Source organism: Henckelia pumila, chromosome 3, assembly GCF_033568475.1.
Source record: "Henckelia pumila isolate YLH828 chromosome 3, ASM3356847v2, whole genome shotgun sequence".
In the NCBI taxonomy this organism is placed as follows: Eukaryota; Viridiplantae; Streptophyta; class Magnoliopsida; order Lamiales; family Gesneriaceae; genus Henckelia; species Henckelia pumila.
Window position 1 is genome coordinate 33,748,796 of NC_133122.1, and position 22,673 is coordinate 33,771,468.

General features: G+C 37.5%; 1 protein-coding gene across 3 annotated transcripts; it reads right to left on the reverse strand.

The window, feature by feature from the left end:
- Nucleotides 1-111: 111 nt before the first annotated feature.
- Nucleotides 112-22,449, reverse strand: LOC140887017 (dicer-like protein 4). Of its 3 annotated transcripts, none has more exons than XM_073294012.1 (25): nt 22,159-22,449; nt 20,383-20,560; nt 18,975-19,085; nt 18,625-18,765; nt 18,452-18,524; nt 17,520-17,560; nt 16,876-17,019; nt 16,669-16,797; nt 14,994-15,132; nt 13,627-13,723; nt 13,207-13,393; nt 12,853-13,013; nt 12,577-12,783; nt 12,205-12,467; nt 11,848-12,122; nt 11,336-11,763; nt 5,330-5,424; nt 4,596-4,804; nt 4,235-4,444; nt 2,972-3,430; nt 2,614-2,886; nt 1,441-1,767; nt 942-1,299; nt 753-867; nt 112-450 (listed from the first exon to the last, which is right to left on the reverse strand). In XM_073294012.1, the coding sequence occupies exons 1-25, from the start codon at nt 22,305-22,307 to the stop codon at nt 261-263; spliced, it is 4,959 nt and encodes a 1,652-aa protein (XP_073150113.1). In that variant the 5' UTR covers nt 22,308-22,449; the 3' UTR covers nt 112-260. The 3 variants fall into 3 exon arrangements, with proteins under 3 accessions (XP_073150113.1, XP_073150112.1, XP_073150114.1); XM_073294011.1 differs by having other exon boundaries at nt 18,625-18,789; XM_073294013.1 differs by lacking the exons at nt 18,452-18,524; nt 18,625-18,765; nt 18,975-19,085; nt 20,383-20,560; nt 22,159-22,449 and adding an exon at nt 17,849-17,917.
- Between the last annotated feature and the right edge of the window lie 224 nt (nt 22,450-22,673).

The following is a 22,673-nucleotide window of genomic DNA, read 5'->3' on the forward strand; positions in this document are numbered from 1 at the left end:
ATGTGTTTTAATCTTAGCTTCTTTGGAGAAGAAAGTCTAAAACAGCTCGAATTTTAAGAATTCAGCACCACATGACAGGTGCAAAATAATATTACAATAACATTGAAGTAGAACTCCGTAATAATAATTTCCTCAAAAAAAAAAAAAAACTCGGTAATAATTGTCTTCCGTATAATAAACTTTATATATGTATATATATCTACATGTGACATTATGAAGATCAATCACACTTCATATTTTCCTATCAAAACACCAGCATATCAATTTGTTTGCTTAGCTTTTCCCTTGTTTAATTTTTGATCCCATGAATAGCCTTGGCATTTCAAAAACCAAATTGCCCCTTGTGCAGCATTTTCAGCAGCATCTTTCTTTCTTGTTCGAGGTTCGCCATAGAACTCGAAAGTTTCATCTGGCATCTCTTCAATGTCCAACACAATTTTGTAGATGAATCTGCAGGAAACGAGAGCCAATGTGCATAATGAGATTCTTTCAGCAGTGACGAGTTTAAAAAATACGGGATACACCATAATTGAAACCTTTTGAGAAAATTTCATAATCTCACAGGCGCAAATTAGTTCGACTTTAACATTTTTTTTACAGAGAATGAATCAAACTTGAGCTCAAAACATTTCCCCAAATTTCTATGTCTAAAACCCAAACAAAAACAAACAATACCATATCTACTTTCTTTTTAACTCGAGCTACTCGATATACTTACGAAATGAACTTCAGATATAGAAAATATAACTTACTGTTTAGAGTGGCTTGGACCTGTCTCATTGCAACATTCAAATATAGGTGGTTTCCAGCAGTTGGCAGCACACATCTCGTACAGGCACGACCTTGCCATTCCATTACAGATAGAACCTAAAGCATTTGTTTTTAGTTAAAGAAACTTGAAAATTGAGAACAAGACTTTACAAGGCACACGGGGTTCGCACCTGTTCCTTGTTGATCAACCTCGGAGTCAATATTTAGTTGACTAGCCGGTGATTCAACATTGAAGCCATTATTGTGAATTATTTGTGTCACATGTAATTCTGAAGCAGTGTGCCGATAAGAAGTCTGCCTCAAGGGTCTCGAAACAATATCATACTTGCTAGTGGATGCCTCACTAAGAGGATATAGTTTCACATCGCAATCAATTCGAGGAGATTCTTGAATGTTCACCTTTCCAGATTTAACGGATTCAAGAGAGGATGAGGATGTCTCGTCATACCCGATCAACTTGGCTTCTCTTTTTTCACATTTTCTAATCACTTCTTCAAGTGATTTTGATTTGGACCTGTAACCTTGAGCCTACAAACAAAAGCAAAAGGCATAACCCCGTATGCTAATGATTAATATGCTACAGAAACAATCCAGAAAAAAAAAAAAAAAAGAAAGAAAAGAAAACAATGAAATGAGAAAACAAAATAGTGAAATGATTTCTAAAATCACCTTTAAACATTCAAATACTTGTCTCGCAGCAACTTTTTTGGCTATTTTTCCGCTTGCGTTAGTGGCACGAGCAGTTGCCGAAACCGTTTTCTCATCCACTTTAGCTTCGACTAAGAACTTACCATCTTTCCTCACTGAAGATAACTGCAGTTCCCAGTTATGGAATTGACAAAGTTCTCGTAGATCTCTGAGAGGATTAAATTGCAACTTGGATAAAGTAACAACAGGATCCAGCAAAGACAATACTACTTTCCAAACGCAGTTCAAATCAAATCCCGTATCAAGAAATAAGGCACCAACATAAGACTCCACCACATCACCAAGCACCTGAATACAAGTTTAATCAGTTCACCATTGTTTCAGTAATTAAATTAACATACAGATGAACGATAAATATTATCTCAAACATCAATATTCAATAGAGCAATGAATTCAAGAGAAAGTCGTGTCACAGTGACAACTTCAACTTGAACAGTTCTGAAATTTCGCCGCAAGAGATAATGGGTATAGTTAATAAATAACAATAATAATAGGATGGACCCTAGCAATTCATAGACATCATGCAGTATAATAGTTTTGACAGTGAAGTTTAATTTATTGGATGCTTTTATGAGCCTCCATTGCACTGGAAAGTTCAAGCCCGAGGATTATTCTCCTATAATCTTTTATAGAATTTGTTGTTATCTTATCCTTTATTTGATTTTAAATAAATAGGATCATTCCATAGTTGGAGTGAGCTTTTATTTATATTAGGATTTGACTTTCTTTATTTGAATCATTGTACTCTATTATAAATAAAGTGTAATTCCATTAGCAAAATCATCGAGAAAATATTCATAATATTATGTTATGAGATCTAAGATTTTCTCCTAACGAGCTTTAAAACAAAGAAATCGAGAGGTTCTCTCTAATAAGCCTCAAATTTAAAAAATCATGAATTATGATCACCCCTTAAATCGTCTCACAACGATATTAAAAACCTAGGACCAAAACAGATGCAGTCAATTGAGACAACATTTACCTTGACAATTTTTTCAAACTGTTCACCTAAATCATCAAAACCATAAAAAGAAGCATAACTTAAGTTGAAAAATAAGATTCGTGGAATCCAATTATACAATTGAAAACAAACTCAAGCTTCACGTAAGGACACAGAAAGTGCATAAATTCAACCTTTGGACAAGTTAGCTCTTCAATGTGCCCTTTTGCTGATGTTGATGTCCTTATGGAGTTCAAATATTCAGTCATTGCTTCAAGGAGAGGACTAGAATCACAAAGAATGAATTTGTGCAAGGACCATCGTCCAGCTACAGCAGCAAATGAAATGTTGTTCACCGAAGCCGATCTTAAATCTGTTAGCTGGCCAGGTTTCAAGTTTGGGTACACTGAATACAGATAGGAAGTGATCAGATAATCCAGGACAGCATCTCCAAGAAATTCAAGTCTCTGATTCAAGAGATCCGTTATGTGTTAGAAGAGATAAAAAATTTAACTTACAGATTTTCATACATGAGAAGCAGATGAGGAATACCTGGTAGCAACCTCCCAAATGATTGTTGAAAGATGGATGAATGAAAGCTTGAATGAGTAATCCCTTCTGGTAAAATTTGTACCCCAACATATTTTCAATGGCATTAACATCAATCTGATCGGCAAGTGGGAGGAATGCTGCGCTAGCAGAGCGGATGTCATGAATTTGAGAAGGCGAAAAATCTACTTGTATGCCTACCCAGTTAAGAAATGCAGTTGCAGCCTTGAAGCCAGAGTCAACAATAAACGCTCCAATAAGTGCCTCAACAACATCTGCTATGACTTTTTTTTGTAACCAGTGATGACCTTTGTTACACCTAAGGTCGGTATTTGCACCTTTTATCTTGTCAGGACATCTAAAATGTATGTCTTTCTCAGTCTCCTTTTTGCAAGTTACAGGACAAGGATGACCAAGTGTAAAGAACTGGCTTGGCTCTAATGATTGATCACGAATATACACCTGAAAATGTATTTGGATACGATTCAACACGTCACTATGTCAGCTAATTATAACCTGTTGGGGAAACAATTAATAACGTAGAGGCGTACAGCTTGAAAGCACTGGTACATTATGCGGGAAAATACAGATTTATAGAGCAACAGCTTTATCTCTTTAATATGCTATAAGCTTATATTCTTTTGAACAAGTAATAAAATAAATTCCAAATCCAAAAACAGAATAATAATTTGTCAATTATGTTAAGTGTCATATATATTGTTTCACCAATAAGCAGATGATTAGTTCATTAGTCCCACAACATAGCGCCTATTCTAGAGAAATAATAAACAGAAACACACACTTATTCAGGTTTTTCCTTTTAATCTTGTACAGAAAGGTACTAAACCTTTTAAATTTCAGTTTAAAGAAAGAACTATTTGAGTAACAGTGAACCAACAGCACAAAATAACATAGTAAATATGAAGTAACCACAATTTTTTTCAACTGAAAGTAACCACAGTTTTAAATCTACTCATTAACACGTGGATCCACATTCTTCATGGTGAAGCCTTTACAGATTTAAAATGAAGATGGACTTGATAGCTTAATTATTATTTTAATAAAAAAACTTTGATCCACTATTACCTTTAGGATGTCCTTTTTCCATTCTAACATCTTTATCCTGACATTTCTTTTTCTAATAAGAAACAAAAGCTATTGACAATCAGGCAATTGCGCAATCCCAATGTTTTTTAATTCACGTTCTAAAGGCAGATATTCCAGAGAAAACCCAACATGACAAAAAATACAATTAACATCAGTTACCTGTAGATTATTCCGTGTCGCCAGCTTGTGTAAATTATTGTTGTTTACAGTGTTGGAACGTTTTCTTGTTAGTTGCCCTTCATCTAAGGCATCATGCTCGAGGAAAAGATGTCTCCCAACTGCAAACTTGAGGAATGCGTCTCCAAGCACTTCAAGTCTTTCAAGAGAGAAATGTTCACAACATCTCTCAGTAGTCAGCGCTTCAAGAATCTGAACCAATTTTAAATCATTCATCACATAAATTTATAATAAACTGGTTAGAATATAACAGAATATCCTGCTCTTGGATAATTAATGGTGGAACAGAAGATTGATGCAGGCCTTAAACAAAAGCTGAGCCATAAACCCAAATAAACCTTACACGATCCGCAGTAACTTCTGCTGCCTCAGGGAATGAAAAGAATAGTCTCTCCCTCAACTCGATGGCCACCAGAAAGCTTTCCAGCCGACACATGATAGATGGCAATAGAGACAATGAACTTCCAATATCTTTAGAAAAACCAATAATTTTCAATTGGCATATCTCTGGAGGTAATTCAACAAAGTGTTCCTCCTTTTCTCTCCATTTTTCTGAGAAAACAACACTCCAAAATGTCGAATTCAAAGAAAAATTGGAAAATAAACTCTAGAGGCGTATAAAAGTCATCATTAAGTACCAGAAGAAATAAATTTCAATTTCCTAGCTACTTAAGTTTTAAAATTAAAATCGTCAACTAACATGGTATTGTGAACTGTGGTAGGAATAGGTCCTGAGCTCGAACTTCAGCTGCCCCACCATTCATACTCATTTATTAAACAATTTGGGCGCCAGGACTAAAAAAAATATATTTTGCCCTCACAACTGAAGGATGGACAAACAAACAAAATTCCCTTCCTTGAATATTATAAATTTCTTAAAAGAGGAAATTCTAAATTTCTTCTCAAATTAGAGTTGTTGAAATACATACAAACGAATGCGACAAGTGCTTTCTTTTCTTCGTAAAAAACTTACCTCAAACCACAGTTTTTTATCATCTTTTCTTCTCACACTACACCCACGCACACAAAATCCAACAAAATAATTATAAAAGATTCACGGACTTCTACAAACTATACCTGAGAGTTTTTTCTTTCGTAGTAAGTTGTCCAAAATAAAAAGTTGTTTTGCTTTTAGTAGTGGTTGATCAGGGTGTGCAAGATGAATATCAAACCTACAGAGTAAAGTATGAACAATCACAACTGCTGAAGTGACATTAAAACATGATGCAAACACCATCAATCGTGTAGCAACAGCACAACAAATAATATGCGCTGGCCTGCGATCTCAGAATCAATAAGCAACAAAGCAACAAAAATTATCAAACAAATATTCTAAGTCTAATAATATACTATTAATCTAATGAAATAAAAGCCATGAACTAGGCATGAGAAATGCAGTGAATCCCAGAAGTAGTTTTTCTTCTTTTTTTTTGGATAGGAAACAATGTTATATTAATTAGAAAAAACGGACAAGTGGATCATGCAAAACAAAGCAAAAACCCATCGTACTAACAACAAATAAGACTCCAATCCCTAACTATATTTGAAACTGAAAATATCTCAAACTCCTTAATCCTTATGCTTCCCCATCTTGTCTCAGCGTGCTTTAAACAATTTTTCTAGATGGTTAAAAATCCTCTTATTCCTCTCCAAGCAAACTGACCAACAAATACAGTGACCTACCACCGTCCAAAAAATACTACCCCTTCTGTCAAGGTCGAGTCCAAGATCTACGCAAATGAGTACCTCATTAATCTCGGAGCTGCGCAAACCAGACCCAACTCCTCTATGCTTTGAACCAAAGGTAGCTTGAAAAAGAGCAGCAAATAAAAATGTGATCCTGAGTTTCCATCTCTTGCTGATATAACACACACCAATTCGGGAAAAGAAAGCATGTGGGCCATCTCTCTTGCATCATCTCTCAAGTTGGTTGTTTTCGCAGCACTTCAATCCATGAGAACACTTGAACCTTGGATGGGATCGACACTTTCCAAACAACATGATAAAGAGGAAACGAGGGAAAACCACTGCCTGAAAAATAAAAGACTCATAGAAATATTTAGCTGAAAATATCCCGAGGTATCCCAAACCCATTTGCTAACATCTGCAGCTCCATCAACCAAACTGACGACAGTGCAGATCCCAAGAAAGAATGGAGGAACTTGAAGAAGTGTCAAAATGAATAAAATAGGAAATATACTTATAATGAGCCGTATAAATCTGAATAACAATGGATAAAGATCGCAAAAAGATGAATTTCCCCCCTCCGCCAACCTGTCCTCCCAAAACCTAATCTTTTTATCCCCTTTTACCACAACCCTCACTAACCGATGCAAAGCCGGATAAATCTAGAAATACACTTGCATAGACTCCTGAATGTAGCATTCCTCGCTAGACCTGCATCCCACCCATTTTCATGTAACCCATATTTACCCATTATAATCTTCTTCCATAACAGCTCTCTCTCACAAGAAAATCTCCACCACCACTTTCTTATAAGGGCTCTATTCCTCAGACAGATGTTTCCAATAACCAGGCCCTCTTTTCTTTTGTCTTCAAACCTGATCCCAAGTGAACAAGTGACAATGTAGATCCCCATCGGCTCCATCCCACAAAAGATCCCTCATAATCCTCTCCATGACCTCCGTTGTGCCCCAAGGAATCCTAAAAAGGGACATGAAGTACCTTGGCAAAGCATTCAACACTGCTGAGATCAAAGTCAGTTTTCCACCTCTAGACAAAAACGCTTCCTTCCAACTCGCTAACTTCTTGGACATCTTGGGAAGGACAGGCTCCCAAAACAAGACTTCTTAACAGATTTCCACACAATGGAACCTCCAAATATCTAACAGACCAAGACTCTGTCCCACCCCCAATCTCACTGGCTAACCCTTCCACTTCTTCTTCTTCACAGCTGTGTTGCACGGATATGGGTATCGTATCGAATACGACACGGATACCGCAATATGGCAAATTTTGAAAATATAAGACACGATACGGCTAGGATACGACAATTATTAAAATATATATAAATATTATATATAAATTTAGTATTAAAAATAAAATTGTAGAGATAAAAACCATATTTTAATAATTTTTCCAGAAACCGGCAGGCGGCAACGACGGCGGATGGGGCGGCGAACTTCAAAAAGAGTGGTGTTGTGATAATCGACAATGAGAGAAGCCGAACAGGAAAGAACAGAAACTGACTTTTAATTATTTAATTTAGGGATTTTAAGCCCAATTCATTTTAATTTATTTATAAATTAGTCCTCAGAAATTTAATTTTTTTCAATTTAACCCCTAAAACTTTTTATAATTTGTAATTTTGCCAAAAAAGTGTCCTTGCCGTGTCCAAAACGTATCCGACTGGTCAAACATTAAAAAAAGTCAACGACACGGATTTTGCCGTATCCGTATCCGTATCCGTGTCCGATACTTCGGAAATTTTTTTTTGAAGTATCCGTGCTACATAGCCAACTACCAAGGGGCCCTTCACACCCCACCCAACCGTCACCCTTGCTCCATTAGCCACCACCTGAGTATGAGAGTGTCTTTCCTAGATGTCGTATGCTGCTATGTTGACAGAATCAATAACAATACGGACAACCAAGGGGCCACGATGTGTCTGAATCTGCATGAAGGTGTTGATGAAACCACCTTCGAGACCTACCACTTTGATTTTGGCTGCGGACAAATCTTTGAGCAAAATAGTGTCTTGGCTAATGTCCAGCAAACCACCACACTACTCCCTTAAACTTTTGAACAAATCATTCGTCCACAAATCCCAAGGGAGCCCAAGAATTCTCACCCAACTATTACAACACTCAAACAATGTCTTGGAAATGTTTGGCCAATCACTTATTCAAATTTTTCCGGAGCAGGGAGGTTATTGGAGCATATCCAAGAGAAGATAGGAAGCGGTTTGGGGAGCCTTTGCAGATTGGTAAAGTTATACCATATACTACAGATTCGGGAAACATAGATGCTAATGATAACATTCGTCCATGTCTAGTTAAAGATTGGAAGAAAGCACTTATTATCACAAAGGAAAGGGTTAATATCTCTTGGGATTTGGTGCGCGTCGTTCTTGGCAAGGCAGTTAAGAGGCAGATTGAGATTTTCCCGTTCCAAGCAAATAAAGCAGTTTGGTGGCCGAATAACGAAGAGGATGCTTCCTTTTATTTGAAACTGAAGAAATTCAGCCTCAAATCCTCTATCTCATTTGCTACGAGACAACCTAGAATTCTATTCAAGAACTAAATCAGCTTCTTGATCCACATACAAAATGATTATCAATATTTGTCACAAAAATCAATGTAAAAGAAAAGCTACTTGTTCAAAGACTTTTCAGTTGTTCCTTTACATAAATTTTGAAATAGAAACGTAAACTACAGATGAATCTCACCGTGTTTAAATCAAACATAATGCCAACTAATAGACAAGTAAAATAATTTTATAATGCACTCTTAACAAAATCCAAAGTGCACGAAAACTACTGAAGAGAAAATACGGGTTCAATGCCCAGAAGGTCACTAAATTTCTGAAGTTCACTCTTACTTCAGTGTTGTTGGTGATTGTAATGTATAGCATGCAGGAGATCAAGAAAGCAGTGTTTGAATGCGACGATTGCAAGGCTCCGGGACCGGATGGATTTACAATGGCATTTTATCAGGGGTGTTGGGATATTGTCAAAGGAGACTTGTTGAGGGTGTTTAAAGAATTCTTTGAAGGGGGTGTTATCAACGGCATCACGAATGAGACTTACATTTGTCTAATACCGAAGAAGCAAGAGTCCTTTAGATTTTAGGCCTATCAGTCTCACTACCAGTCTATACAAGATAATAGTCAAGGTTCTTTCTGCTCGGCTAAAGAAATGTCTGTCTTACACAATAGCAGAGTCTCAGAATGCTTTTATAGATGGGCGACAAATTCTTGATTGTTGTCTTATTGCGAACGAGATAGTAGAGGAGGGGAGGGGGAAGAAACAAGTGTTGGGTTTTCAAGGTTGATTTCGAAAAAGCGTACGACAATGTGGATTGGAACTTTCTGGATTTCGTCCTAATGAAGAAGGGGTTTGGAAACAGATGGAGAAGATGGATCAAAGGTTGTGTCTCGAGTGTCTCATTCTCGGTTATGATCAATGGGAGGCCTAGGGGGAAATTTAGAGGTCAGAAAGGGCTCAGACAAGGGGATCTGTTATCACCGTTCCTGTTTAATTTGGTGGTTGATGTGTTGGGGAGATTGATTGATAAGGCTAAATCTAGGGATCTCATACGGGGATTGGAGGTGGGCAGAGAAAAGGTAGAAATATCTCATATTCAATTCGCGGACGACACTCTTTTTTTTGTTAAAGACCAGGGTCATCTTCGGTTTCTGGTAGAAATGGTCAGAGCTTTTTGCGACATGTCAGGTTTAAGAATAAACTTGGAGAAGAGTGCCCTGTTAGGCATCAATTGTGAAGAGGAAATAGTGGAAGAGTTATCACGACATATTGGGTGCAGCAGGAAGAATTGGCCCATCAAATATTTGGGGGTTCCATTGGGAGGGAATCCATTACAAGCATCATTTTGGGAACCTGGGTTAACTAAGCTATCCAAGAAGTTGGCTAGTTGGAAGAAGGCGTTTTTGTCAAAAGGGGGGCGGTTAACCTTGATTGCTGCAGTTCTGAGTGCGATGCCGATGTATTACATGTCTTTATTCCGGATACCCAAGGGCATAGCGGAGGCGATGGAGAAGATAATGAGGGATTTTCTTTGGGATGGGGCTGATGGCGACCGACATTGTCACTGGGTTGCTTGGGAGCAGGTCTGCAAGCCCAAAGAGAGAGGGGGGCTGGGCATTGGGAATATTTGTTTGAGGAATAGGGCTTTGTTGGGAAAATGGTGGTGGAGGTTTTATGTTGAGGATGAATTGGTGTGGAAAAGAGTCATATTGAGTAAATACGGGTTACAAGAGAACGGATGGGATGCGGGGTTAGCGAAGAATGTCACATTCAGATGTCCATGGAAATTCATTTCTCGATCTTACTTGGTTTTTCACCAATTAGTGAGGACAATGGTTAAGGGGGGTACAAAGGTCAGGTTTTGGGAAGATAGGTGGTGGGGGGATTCTTCTTTTCGGGATTTGTTCCCATCTTTATTTCAGATTTCGTCGGTTCATAATTTACCTATCTCTTTTTTTGCCTCCTTTGAAAATCATTCATCCTCTCTTTCATGGGATTTGCATCTTAGAAGGGTTCTAAGGGATGATGAATTAGATGAGCTAAATGCTTTGATAGGTGTTTTAGATAGGGTAAGATTGGTTGAAGGGGTAGACGACATAAGAGTGTGGGATGGGGATTCTTCAGGTGTCTTTTCAGTCAAGTCTTTCTTCGAGTCCTTCTTTCCGAGTACTGTTTTCCCCGTTTTTCATTTTTCAATGCCATTTGGAAAGGCTCCGGTTCCAACAAAGGTTCAAGTTTTCTCTTGGACCGCAGTGTTGGGCAAGGTGCCGACCTCAGATATTATGCAAAAAAGGTTGCCTACTTGTGCTCTATGCCCCAATTGGTGTGTGATGTGCCGGAAAGACTTATTTGCTATAGATCTCGGACATCTTTTGGGCGAGAAAGGGATAATCTTTTGGAGGGCGGTCGTTCACGGCGTCTGTTCAGAATTTTTGAAGAAATTGAAGAGTCGATCGACGAATGCTAGGAAAGGATCAAAATTAGAGTTTCTACGTGGATAGGATCTCATGTACATTTTCAGAGTGTGTCCATCTCGGATTTATTACGAGACTGGGCATTTGCATTTTGTTGATTGGGATAGGTTCATGAAAGATAGGATCATGAGAGCCTTCTCGGCGTTGGCGGATCACTTGTCCGCATATCGTACATCATTTTTATAGTAATGAATATAATATGTTTCTTATCAAAAAAAAAAAAAAATTTGTAGTTCACTCTGAAATGCGAGTAAAGTATGCTCACATGGATGGAACTTCAAATCAACTCATATAATATTATTTTCTCCTAAATGAAGTCAATGGTAAGAATAAAAATGAGGAATTAGTAGCGATAAAAAGTCATAAGGAAATGAAATAACTTACACGTTAATGTAATGCTCCGCATGAGTTTTTGATTCATCATATAAGCTATACCCATTTTTCTCGTGACAAATATCAGAAATAAAGAAAAATGTATCTTTGCATGGGACATACACCAAACTGTTCACAATATCACGCGCATCTTTACCACCATTAGAAAGATGCAAGCGGCTGTTGGGTTGAGGAATTTCATCATCCACAACATTGTCTCGGTGTCTAAAAATTGGTGATGACAAACATCTGTTCACCAGCATCCAGTCAACAGAGATTTTGTCATCATCATGCTGAACAATGGGAAGTGTTAGATAGAAGGTTGAAGTGTTTGCTTCATGGACATCATTCTCTTCTAATGAAAAATATTCTGGTATGAATTTAGACCGGTCAAGAATGATATTAAGACACATTTGCTGGAACTTCTCCGCAGATGCAACCTGTGCAATATAAATTCCAAATTCTGAAGCATAATAAATTATGCTAGTGTGCTTAACTATTTTAAATAGAAAGTTGAAATTGACCTCATCTTCATTAAATATGGCAACTCCAGATGGAATAAATTTTGTAGTCACCATTCTACCACGAGCCAGACAAAGATCCAGTTGCATGTTCCCAGCTTCTTGGGGTAGTGGCTCTTTCACAAAAAGACCAAACTGTCTGTACATCCTATCCTTTGGATTAGGAGAAAACTTGACGTAATAAGAGCTAAAATAAGTGGAATGACCCACTTTTTTCCACGGTCCTCTTAGAGCAGCAGGAACAAGCATCTCATGGAGTTCTGCTCGCGAATCCTCATCTGCAATGAACACGTTCATTAAACAATGAAACTACTGTCAAAGAAAAGATTGTGAAACTCAAGAGTACCAACATCCCCTCACCATCGCAGCTGTCGGAGTCTGATAAGTCCTGAGTCATCTCATCATACTTATCATCTTGATCTGGCAAAAGGTAATCAGTCAATGCTCCGACTTCATGCAATTCCTTGCATGCCTTCAAGCAGGCATCTCTTTTAGATAACTCAGTCGACAATTGTGGTGCACTGACAATTTGATGAATTGGAGCATTGGCTGGGAGGATTATGTTGCAAACCACTCCATCTGCATCATCATAGTAAAAGAACTCTGGCTTTGGCTTGAAGTACCTAATCAGGACAAAAAGTAAATGGACAAAAGATCGTGAAACTAAATGGAATAACGTAAATACTCAATACCAGAGAGCCTAATAGAGACTGAATAACTAGAATATCATACTCATCATGTGGAAGCTTGGAACAATAGTGGTGCAGTAATGCAATACTCGAAACAGTACTTATAGTTGCTCCCGTACTATCAACTTTGTAGGTTCTTTCCTCAAAATCAGTTGGAGTCACATGAGATTTTCGAGAGGAAATTTCTTCATTCATCCGATCTTCATCTTTCTTAAAATGTTCAATCAAATCAAGTTCCCTCGGGTTGCCCCTGTAGCATTTCATAAGATCTTAACTGTACTCATAAAGTGAAACTGAGAAATGGATTTGAATAAAGCACCTGTCCACCAAAAATGCATATTCAGACTGCGGCATACGAGCACGGCCTCTTGATTGTATAAAACTAGCAACTGTTTCGGGAAGATCAAATCGTATTACAAGGCAGCATGTTTGAATATCAAGCCCCTCCTCGCCCACTTTTGTTGCAACTAAGAGATTTAGCTGCAAAAACAAGTTGATCAGAAAAACTGAAAAGATATGCGAACATGATTCTTTCTGCAAACAATCAGATAACCATATACTGAGTGAAGAAAGGAGAGGCTCAAAGATGCCCAATACCTACTAAGATAACCGTTTTTCCAGGGCATAAATAGCAGAAATAAAAAGAAACATGTCATGCCACCGAAAGTATTACCTCGCCAGAACGAAACTTCTCAAGAATGACGTCCGTATTTTTACGTGAGACAAGTCCAGAGTGAATACCGACAAGGAAACCACACTTCCAAGAAGATAAAAACTTCAGATTTTGAAGTATATATGTGAGAGATCTTGCAATGACAATTCGATTGACAAATATTATACATTTCATACTCGGTTGTAACCTGTAAAAAAAGTTCTTCAAATTTCAGAGAAGCCACAAAGCAATTACCACAAATCTATACTTCAGATCCTTACTGTCACATAATAGTTTTGTCTCTAGATCATGATGATCCTTTTCCAGTGGCGATAGCAAAATGTAGACTAATTTATCTTCGATTTTGGCAAAAAACTTTTCTAGAGAATTGATTCAAGTTGATCTAGTGTTTTTATAATTTTGCGCCAGTGAAATACCGACCTGAAATTTGATAGGATTCCAATCAGCCGTAAGAGCTTTTTAGAAAAAAATGGCTCCTTCAAAACATCTACACCGGATATATTGGCTTGCATGCCATCTGCACAAATAATAGGACAATTTCATACATCGACGGTAGGATAAATGCACATGCCAAAAAGTTTATCTAGAAGCATCTGTACCAAAATAGATGAAAATATTAGGCTCCGTATCAATCGATGCAGTCATGCAATGCAGATGATAGTAATATTTGTTTTTTTTAAATAAGAAACGATACTTTATTCTATACGTAAAAGATATTAATTACAATAAGCGGACTAGTGGTCTGCTGATGACAAAAGGCTAAACAAGACCCTGATCATATCAACCATAGACAAAAGCCCAAACTCTCAATAAATCTGAGATTGCGACATTTTAAAACTCTATATGAGACCCAATCCAAGTAGATGTTTTAATCTTGATCCTTTCCCAGCATTCTTCACTCGACTCTTTAATGTTATAAAAAAAATTTATATTTCTCTCTAACCACACCGACCAACATATGACACGAACCACCACCCTCCAAAAAATTCTGCCCCTCTTGCCAAGAAGATTTCCAAGTCTGTGGCGAATAAATCTTCCGTTGATCTCGGCATCCACCCACACCAGTCTCAATTCGTCCAAAGCTCTAGTCCACAAACCACTCGTGAAGGTACAATATATGGTCTTGCGTCTCCCTCTCTTTCTGACACAACACACCAATTTGGGCACAGAGCAGACGTGGGCCATCTCTTTTGCATCACCTCCGAATTCGGCAGCTTACCAAGAATCGCAATCCACGAAAAAACTTGAATCTTTGTTGGGACCGGAACCTTCCAAATAACGTGGAAAAAAGAAAAGACGGGAAAGCTACTGCTCGAAAATAATGACTCGAAGAAAGACTTAACTGAAAAGAGACCAGACAACTCCCCAACCCACAATCTGATATCATCTACCCTTTAAACAATCTAATCCTATTTAATACACTTAATAACGCGCTCAAACTCATCTAACTCGTCATCCCTCAAAACCCCTGCAAAAATGCAAATCCCATGAAAGAGCAAAATACGAATTCTCAAACATAGCAAAATGAGATATAGGCATATTATGTGCCGCGGAAAGCTGAAATAAAGATGGTGATAGAGGTAGTGTCCACACTGCTTAACATCAGGGACACACAACACATGTATATGAATGCGAGCTCATTGGTGGGTTACATGCACATGCACACACGCACACATACATACACGCACACACACATATGTACATACACATGCACGCACACACATATATATAACATTGAAAAGCCATATGATGAATGATGAAAACCTTTTGTATCAACAACAAACTACCTCCAGCGCAATCAGAAGCAAGGACTGAGGCTGCCTGCTGCAAGTATTTGTTGCAAAAATAGTGATCACGGCAACTCCTTTCATCCTCCACCATTTCAGTACTCCCACAATGATCACCCTTTGAAGCAATGTAGCTGGCCTTTGAAAAAGAGAAAGAGCAAATTAAAAGGTTAGCCATCTCCCATCAGATTTTAAGAAACACGGTACACACCCTAAACCAGTGATATTGAGATGGATAATTAATAATCAAGATATCAAGCAGTAAAATCAACACAGATGACTGCATCGGTCCTTCAAAATTCACAGATGTGAAAACCTACAAGGGCTCAACCTCCCAAAGAAATTCCGGCAGGGAAATGAGCACAGCAATCCTTAAAAGTTCTTAGAAATATCTTTACCTTTTCCCGCAGTTGGTGCTGTACATTTTCTGAAAACTAATGATACCAACTGTTTTCGCCAATGGCTGCCAAAATAACACTCTCAAATATCGACAACGAGAGTTGAAATGAGTTTAAATCATATATGACACTGACAAATGCAGACTAAATGGCACTAATGTAAGGCACACTCTGTCTCGTCACAATGGACATACAAGCACAACAACATATGATAATTATCAACCATCAAAGTGATGAAAACATACACAATGTGTCACGCCCCGAGCCCAGGCCGACACCTGCGCGACTGCACAATGGGCTCCTATAGCAACTACTTCGTATCCGTCCTCGCTTTACGAAAATGATTAACCAAAGTTGCTATAAAAGTCCATTGTAGCCCATTATAAACTCATTTTAAATCTTTTGTTTTTTCCCATGTGGGACAGGATATCACAATCACCCTTCCTTCAGAACGCGACGAGGACGTCGCGACCTCATCCCTCGATCCACCAGCACCGGGAATCTAGAGGTGGCTCCTTCAGGTTCAAGAGGTGGCTCCTGTCATGTAGCACTTTCCCCCGCAGGTTCAAGAGGTGGCTCCCTCGCACGTAGCACTTTGCGCTGCATAACACTTATTTCCCAGGGTTAGCCGGCTGGTGACCGTCTCTGATACCATTCTGTCACGCCCCGAGCCCAGGCCCCCGACTGCACAATAGGCTCCTATTGCAGCTACTTCGTATCCGTCCTCGAGTTACGAAAATGATCAACCCAAGTTGCTATAGAAGATCATTGTAGCCCATTATAAACTCATTTTAAATCCTTGGTTTTTTACCATGTGGGACAGGGGTATCCCACAATGACAGTGGAATTTGATGAGATAGATCCAATTTTGAATTATTTTGATTTTATAAAACATTTAATGGTTTGTGACATGACATGACAATTCAACCAGTCAAGTCAATTTACATTAATGGCCTTGTTGATCAGGATGTCTTCTAAAAAATCCAGCATGCAAAAGCACTTTGGGCATTGGTTTGATATTTTAATAGAAATTAGGTCTAACAATTAGAAACACAAAAGTTAGAAACACAAAAAGTTTAAAAAAATTGGAGGATTGGCACAATGTAATAGAAAGAATAACAATAATGCCACTGAGTTTGGAAAAACAGAGAACAACTCTTTACTTTTATCATAAAAGCAATAGTGTCGAGGACCAACTAAGTGATATTGCATTTAAGTATAAACAGAAATAATTGTGAATGGGAAAGAACTCAGTGCTCTAAATATTTTGACCTTACCTGTAATGCCCCCCATAGTCCTAGGTTTTGTAGACAGAATACTAAATCAGAATGCTTCTTTTGAAGTGACTTTTTGGTGATCCTCAGAATATTCTGATCAAGAGTGCTCATCCGAAGGGTAGACATACTCTGTGGTACCGTGGAGGGATCAACTCAGTGTTTTAAATGCGACGAATTCACCAACTAAAATGTATCATTACACAATACCTGGTTCTTTATCTCCTCAAGTTTCCTAATGAACATCGAGTGAGTGCAAGAGTAGCCATTCTCTGTAGAACCATAATAATATACATTTACTTTGGGGGATGTTACAAATTGTTCCAGTTCATCTTTGTCTTGAACGGAATAAACCTATCAACAAGAAAGTCAAATGATCAAAAATTTAAGTCACAGCCACCAGAGCTACAACATCGTGATGCTAATCCCATAACATCTAGAAAACTGATTTCAAAAGAAGAGAGTGAGCGAGACTTGCTTCATCTGCCACTCCTCTGAACTTTAAATTTGTATAGTTTGTACTACAAAATGTGTGTGTGTATAAAGTTTGATCTCACGCAACCTAGTGTGCAAAATTTAATCGTAGTGTGTTGTCCCCTGGTTCACACTAGTAATTATCTTCCATATTTTTATTTATAATATTCGAGTTTCCTATAAAAGTAATATATATGTATATATATATATAATAATGCTCCAATCCCTATACATGTCTGACACTGTAAAAGATTTAAAGTCTGCAGACAACTGAAGTCACCAAGGAACCCTAAACCTCATCTCCCAGCAGTGAACCCTATAATTTATGAAACTGAAGTATAAAAAAATGGGTATTCGTATATTCATCCTTCGGAACACACCCTTGCTCGCAACAAAGCCTCGAGACTATCAATTGAGCCTCCTGAAAACACAAGAAACCATGTCAGGAAACAAGTCAATAAATCAAGGTACAATCTATTGGGTGCAAAATTCAACAAAATTTCCAGTACTTCGTAATAAATACAGATGCTCAGAATTCAGAAATAAAAGTAAAAATATGGAAATCACAGGAGTAATGGAAGAAGAAACGCAAGAAAATATTGATTGCAAAGTGAAAGTGCAAAAGCTTGATTTCTGAAACTAAAAAGACACAAGAGAACTCATTTAAACCCCAAGGAGGAAATTCCAGCTTGTCCATTTTCAGACTCACCTTATGGCACCATCAGAATAAATGTCCTCACAGTGCTCATCTCACTTAGCAGCATGCTCTTGGTTTGCAAGCTAATCAGCTAACCCTTCCCACCTCTGAAAATATTATAGGAACTAAATGTACGCATCGGAAATCCAACTTACCTCACTAAATATTTAAAGTTTGACCCTCAATACTAACAACCGTGTTTGGTTTATTTTTTAATCCTACCACTTTGAATTAAAGCACAATAGAATGTGTTACATCACAAAACTACGAATGATTGAGGTTTAGCCAACATAATCATAAGATATCAGGCCATAATTCTTACATAACATTTATTTATCCAAAGATTATTGTATCCAACCATTTTATTCTTGCGACTGAAGATTGATAATGCTTTAATTGACGGCCACAGTTAGATATCTCACCCCAACTACAACATTTTCCCCAGTAAATGAAGCACTATAAAATACATCATTTTGGTTTACAACACAGCATGCTTGATATGAAAACTTCAACAACAATGCAATCAAAATATGTTATATCAAGGGGGAAAAAAGAAAGATGTTTCTTAGCCTGCTCAAACAGAAATGTTCTTCAAAAGTTACTTGGACAGCTTACCTTTCCCTAATATTGGAGATGCTGTCATTCCAAAAATACGTGGAAGTTTCACAGAATCCATTTTGTAAAAGATCTGTAACATTTTCAAAATTAATGCATGTCACTTATTATAACTACAAGGATAAATTGTCAACCACTGCATGCTGATTAACTCATTAATTCAATTTACCCACCTTCATAATTTCAGCATAAGGGTGATTGCTTTCAACTTGAGCATAATGACACTCATCAAATATCAGAAGGGCAATCAGCTCAATCTTAATGAAGCAGTGTGAAAGATTATGCAACAATACCTGAGGTGTCATAACAAGGACCTGGAAAAGGAAGACATGTACAATCTGGAAATCAAAACAATCAAAAACACTTCAACTATTTTCCTTCACAAGCCAGAGGAACATAATTTCCCAAGGCAAGCCAGAGGGAGACTTACTGCAAGCATGTTTAATGAACTATAAACGTATTAAAGAAACAGTTCTAACATATTGATATACATGTTTAGAAATTGACAAATTACTAAACTAACCTCATGTTCCTCTAGTTCTTTTTCCCAGTTACATCTGCTCCTTAAAGTCGTTGAACTCCCACAATATGCGCCAACTTTGAAATCAACAGATTTTGTTATGACCTTGGCTTGCTTTTAATTTCCAAAAGAAAAAATAATCATTAAGATTTCGATAAATTATCACAAACTCCAGATGAACTTCTTTAAGGAGCAACTGTTCCTCTAACAAAGACACTGTTTATGTACACAAGCTGAAACCTGTTTTAATAAAATTAAATCCTCGGAGCACTCAAATCTAACTCTCTAAGGTGGTTTGAAAAAGTTACATCACATTCGACAAAGGCTCACCAGTTGAGGAAAGTGATTGGGAAAGTTTAAAAGGAAAAGGAAGAGGTCAACCTAAAAATACATGATAAAATGTTCCTGACATTATTAATTTCACTTTGTCGAAAAGGGAAAAAAAGCATCATTACTTTCACAGAAACATCATGCTATGCTGCCTAACAAACCTTGATCTAACAATTTAATATGTTCTAATGTTCAAGTATTGCACCGAGACACGGTGTACGAGTCCTACGAGACTTACAAATGTGTTTCATTTTGAAAATATAACATAAGAAAACGTCTGTAATCCTTCTTCTAATACACATCCTCCAAATTTATTTAGTCTTTTCCCTCTTTATTTCAAATCATTTACTTTAATTTCCGTGTTCAGTATATTTGTTTACAGAAACGTCTCCTCTAAATTTCTGCCCAATTTTACTTTCCTGTGTGTTCTCCTCACATGCAATTATTCTCTTTGACCATGCCTCAGCATATTGCCTTATCTCTTAGGCATTGTTAATGCTTCATGGAACCACTCGATAGAGTTCACTGAGGGCTGGGGGATGGTATTAGGCTATCAGCAGAGAAGCTGTGGGGATGTGAGACAGAAATGTGCAAACATAATTTGAGGAAGGACTTAAACCGCAGGTGCATGTGCAATTATGCACCTAATTTTTGTAATCATAGGCAGTCAGAATAATTTGGATCCAGCTTTGCAAGAAAAGATACTTTGGGGAGTCTTAAAAATCTTGTGACACGCAACTTTTGGATGATTGGCAGAAGCCATAGAAAATTTAACTAGTCCCCATTTCTCTCTTCTCCCCACCACCAGCATAATTTACCATTCTTTGTTCTCGAAAATCAAATGTACAATGCAGGCACAAAATTTGAATTCGTCATATATGGGAGGACAGAGAGCTACTTTCACTATTGAAGGCTAATGATTCATGGTAATGTTGGTAATGTTGATCCTTGAATGAAATAGCAAAGGCCCACACACATTAATATCAGCCCATGGTCCCGCTAATATCAGCGCACGAGTAGATACAATATCTACAATAACACCCAAAAATAATGGAGACTGCAGAAAGGGATGGGGAAAAACCTGCTGGACCAGAGCAACTGTAGGAGCTAGAAAAATGCATACATTCTTTTGAGGCTTTTTAATCAGGTGTCCCATCTCATATATTAGTAAAACAGCAATATGAGTTTTCCCACAGCCTGTTCCTAGATAGATGATTACATTCTCCTCCACGGCTTTCATACAAAGGTCTATCTGGTACCTGTGAGTATTTCAAAACATCAATTAGATTTGATTTTCTGTCTCAACCTATTCGGAGTCAGAATTCAGACATACATCAAAGAGGGTAATTATTCATTCGAGTTCTAATGTCATAGACTGTCACTAAGATGACATCAAGCAACATGTAAAACAAACATTAAAATCGTTTCTTTCTTTCATTCCTTATAGGTGATGATAACAATACCTCTTACTTGAACCAGAAAAGGAAGATAAAAAGATTGTGAAAGAACAAAGAAAAAAAATCTAAAATTTTAAGTAAAAAACAACCTTACAATGGAAAATAGTCAGCAGATTTTTTTTTTAATAAGAATCGAGATCATATTATATATATATAAAAAGGATCATGTGATAATTACAAAAGGCGGATAAGATATCCGCAGACGGAACACTTAGTACCCACTAAATATCAAGAAGATATAACACTCCAATCTTTGTGGTCAACAAATCGCCTTTCTCCATTATACTGATTACTGAGCAAGGAACAACAAGAAGTAAATTCCTTTGGTATTCTTCTTTTATGTCAGCAAATTATCAGGTGGACCCCAAAAAAAAAAGTGATCGCTCAGGCGAATTTGACATCAATTACGATGATGTTATCGATACCTCGATCTATAAAAGGTTAACTAGCCTGTGAAAAAAATATTGGCATGCCATTGATAAGTATATAAACATGTACAAGCAGCTGGCTTGGTATCTCTCAGGGCCAAACCATGAGCCGACACACAGTTGGCAGTTAGCAGGCTTGTGCTTTACTGCACATGCTTGATGGATTTAACAAGTTATATTGCGCCAAGAGCATATATTTAAGGATCTCCACAATGTCAGGGTGGACTAACAGATAATTTATCCAAAAATTAACCTTGCAAGAAGCAGCTTTCCAATTTTGTAAGTACAAAGGTTGTATGTAAACATGTACAAGCACGCTGAGAAGAATGAATAGCTGGCTTGGTATCTCTCAGGGCCAAACCATGAGCCGACACACAGTTGGCAGTTAGCAGGCTTGTGCTTTACTGCACATGCTTGATGGATTTAACCAGTTTTATTGCGCCAAGAGCATATATTTAAGGATCTCCACAATATCAGGGTGGGATTAACAGATAATTTATCCAAAAATTAACCTTGCAAGAAGCAGCTTTCCAATTTTGTAAGTACAAAGGTTGGATTTTGCACGTAAGAACATATGTACCTGAACCTTTATTTAACTAGTTCACATAATTAACGAGGTAACATCCCAATATGTTATATTATTTACACTACAATTGAGAATGCTGATAAAGAGACGGATTTTCCACAAGCATGCAAAAGTCCAGCCAGCTTCATTCTCGACAAAATCCAGTGCAGCATGCTGTACTGATCGCACATGACTCTGACATGCCAAAAAAACCTACCAGCATTATCATCTCCCTTCTATTCATTTTCCCTCTTCTCCTACTTTCCCATACACAACAATTAAAATTAAAAAAAACAGAGACAAACAAAATCAAAAGGACCAAAAAAAAAAAAATCAAACAACACCCACAAAGGAAATGCAGCAGCACTATGAAGAAACTATAACTTTTACGAGATAAAAAAGCTTACTTTCTGGCGATTGTTCTGGGGTCTTTCTCCGACTTATTTGTATTTTTCTGTTCCTCATCACCCTCGAGAGAAAGAGATGATAGCTGCTCCGAAATCCCGTCTGCTACATCCGGTCTTCGGTGGAGCGGACTGCCGCAGCCGCCGTCCATACAAGCGGTGCCGGCGGTGGTGATCGCCGTCGGACAGTAGATTGACCTGTAGTGAACCAAAGTCTGACCAGAGTCTCGAGAGTTGGCGTAAGAAAGTGAGTTTTTGGGGATTCGTGTGAGAGAGAGTAAAATAAAAGCAACTCAAATTTTTTAAAAAAAAAAACAATTGACAACAATTGTATTCGATTTTATTTTATTATATATATCGTATTTTTTTTTATTAAAGAAACAATTATAGGGAGGGTTTTTTTTTGTGTGTGTGGAAAAAATGACAAAAATTGTTGGAAATAAAAGTAATTATTATAATAATCTAATATTTAATAATGTGTTAGTAGTATATTGGATTTAGTTGTTGGATGTGTTTAC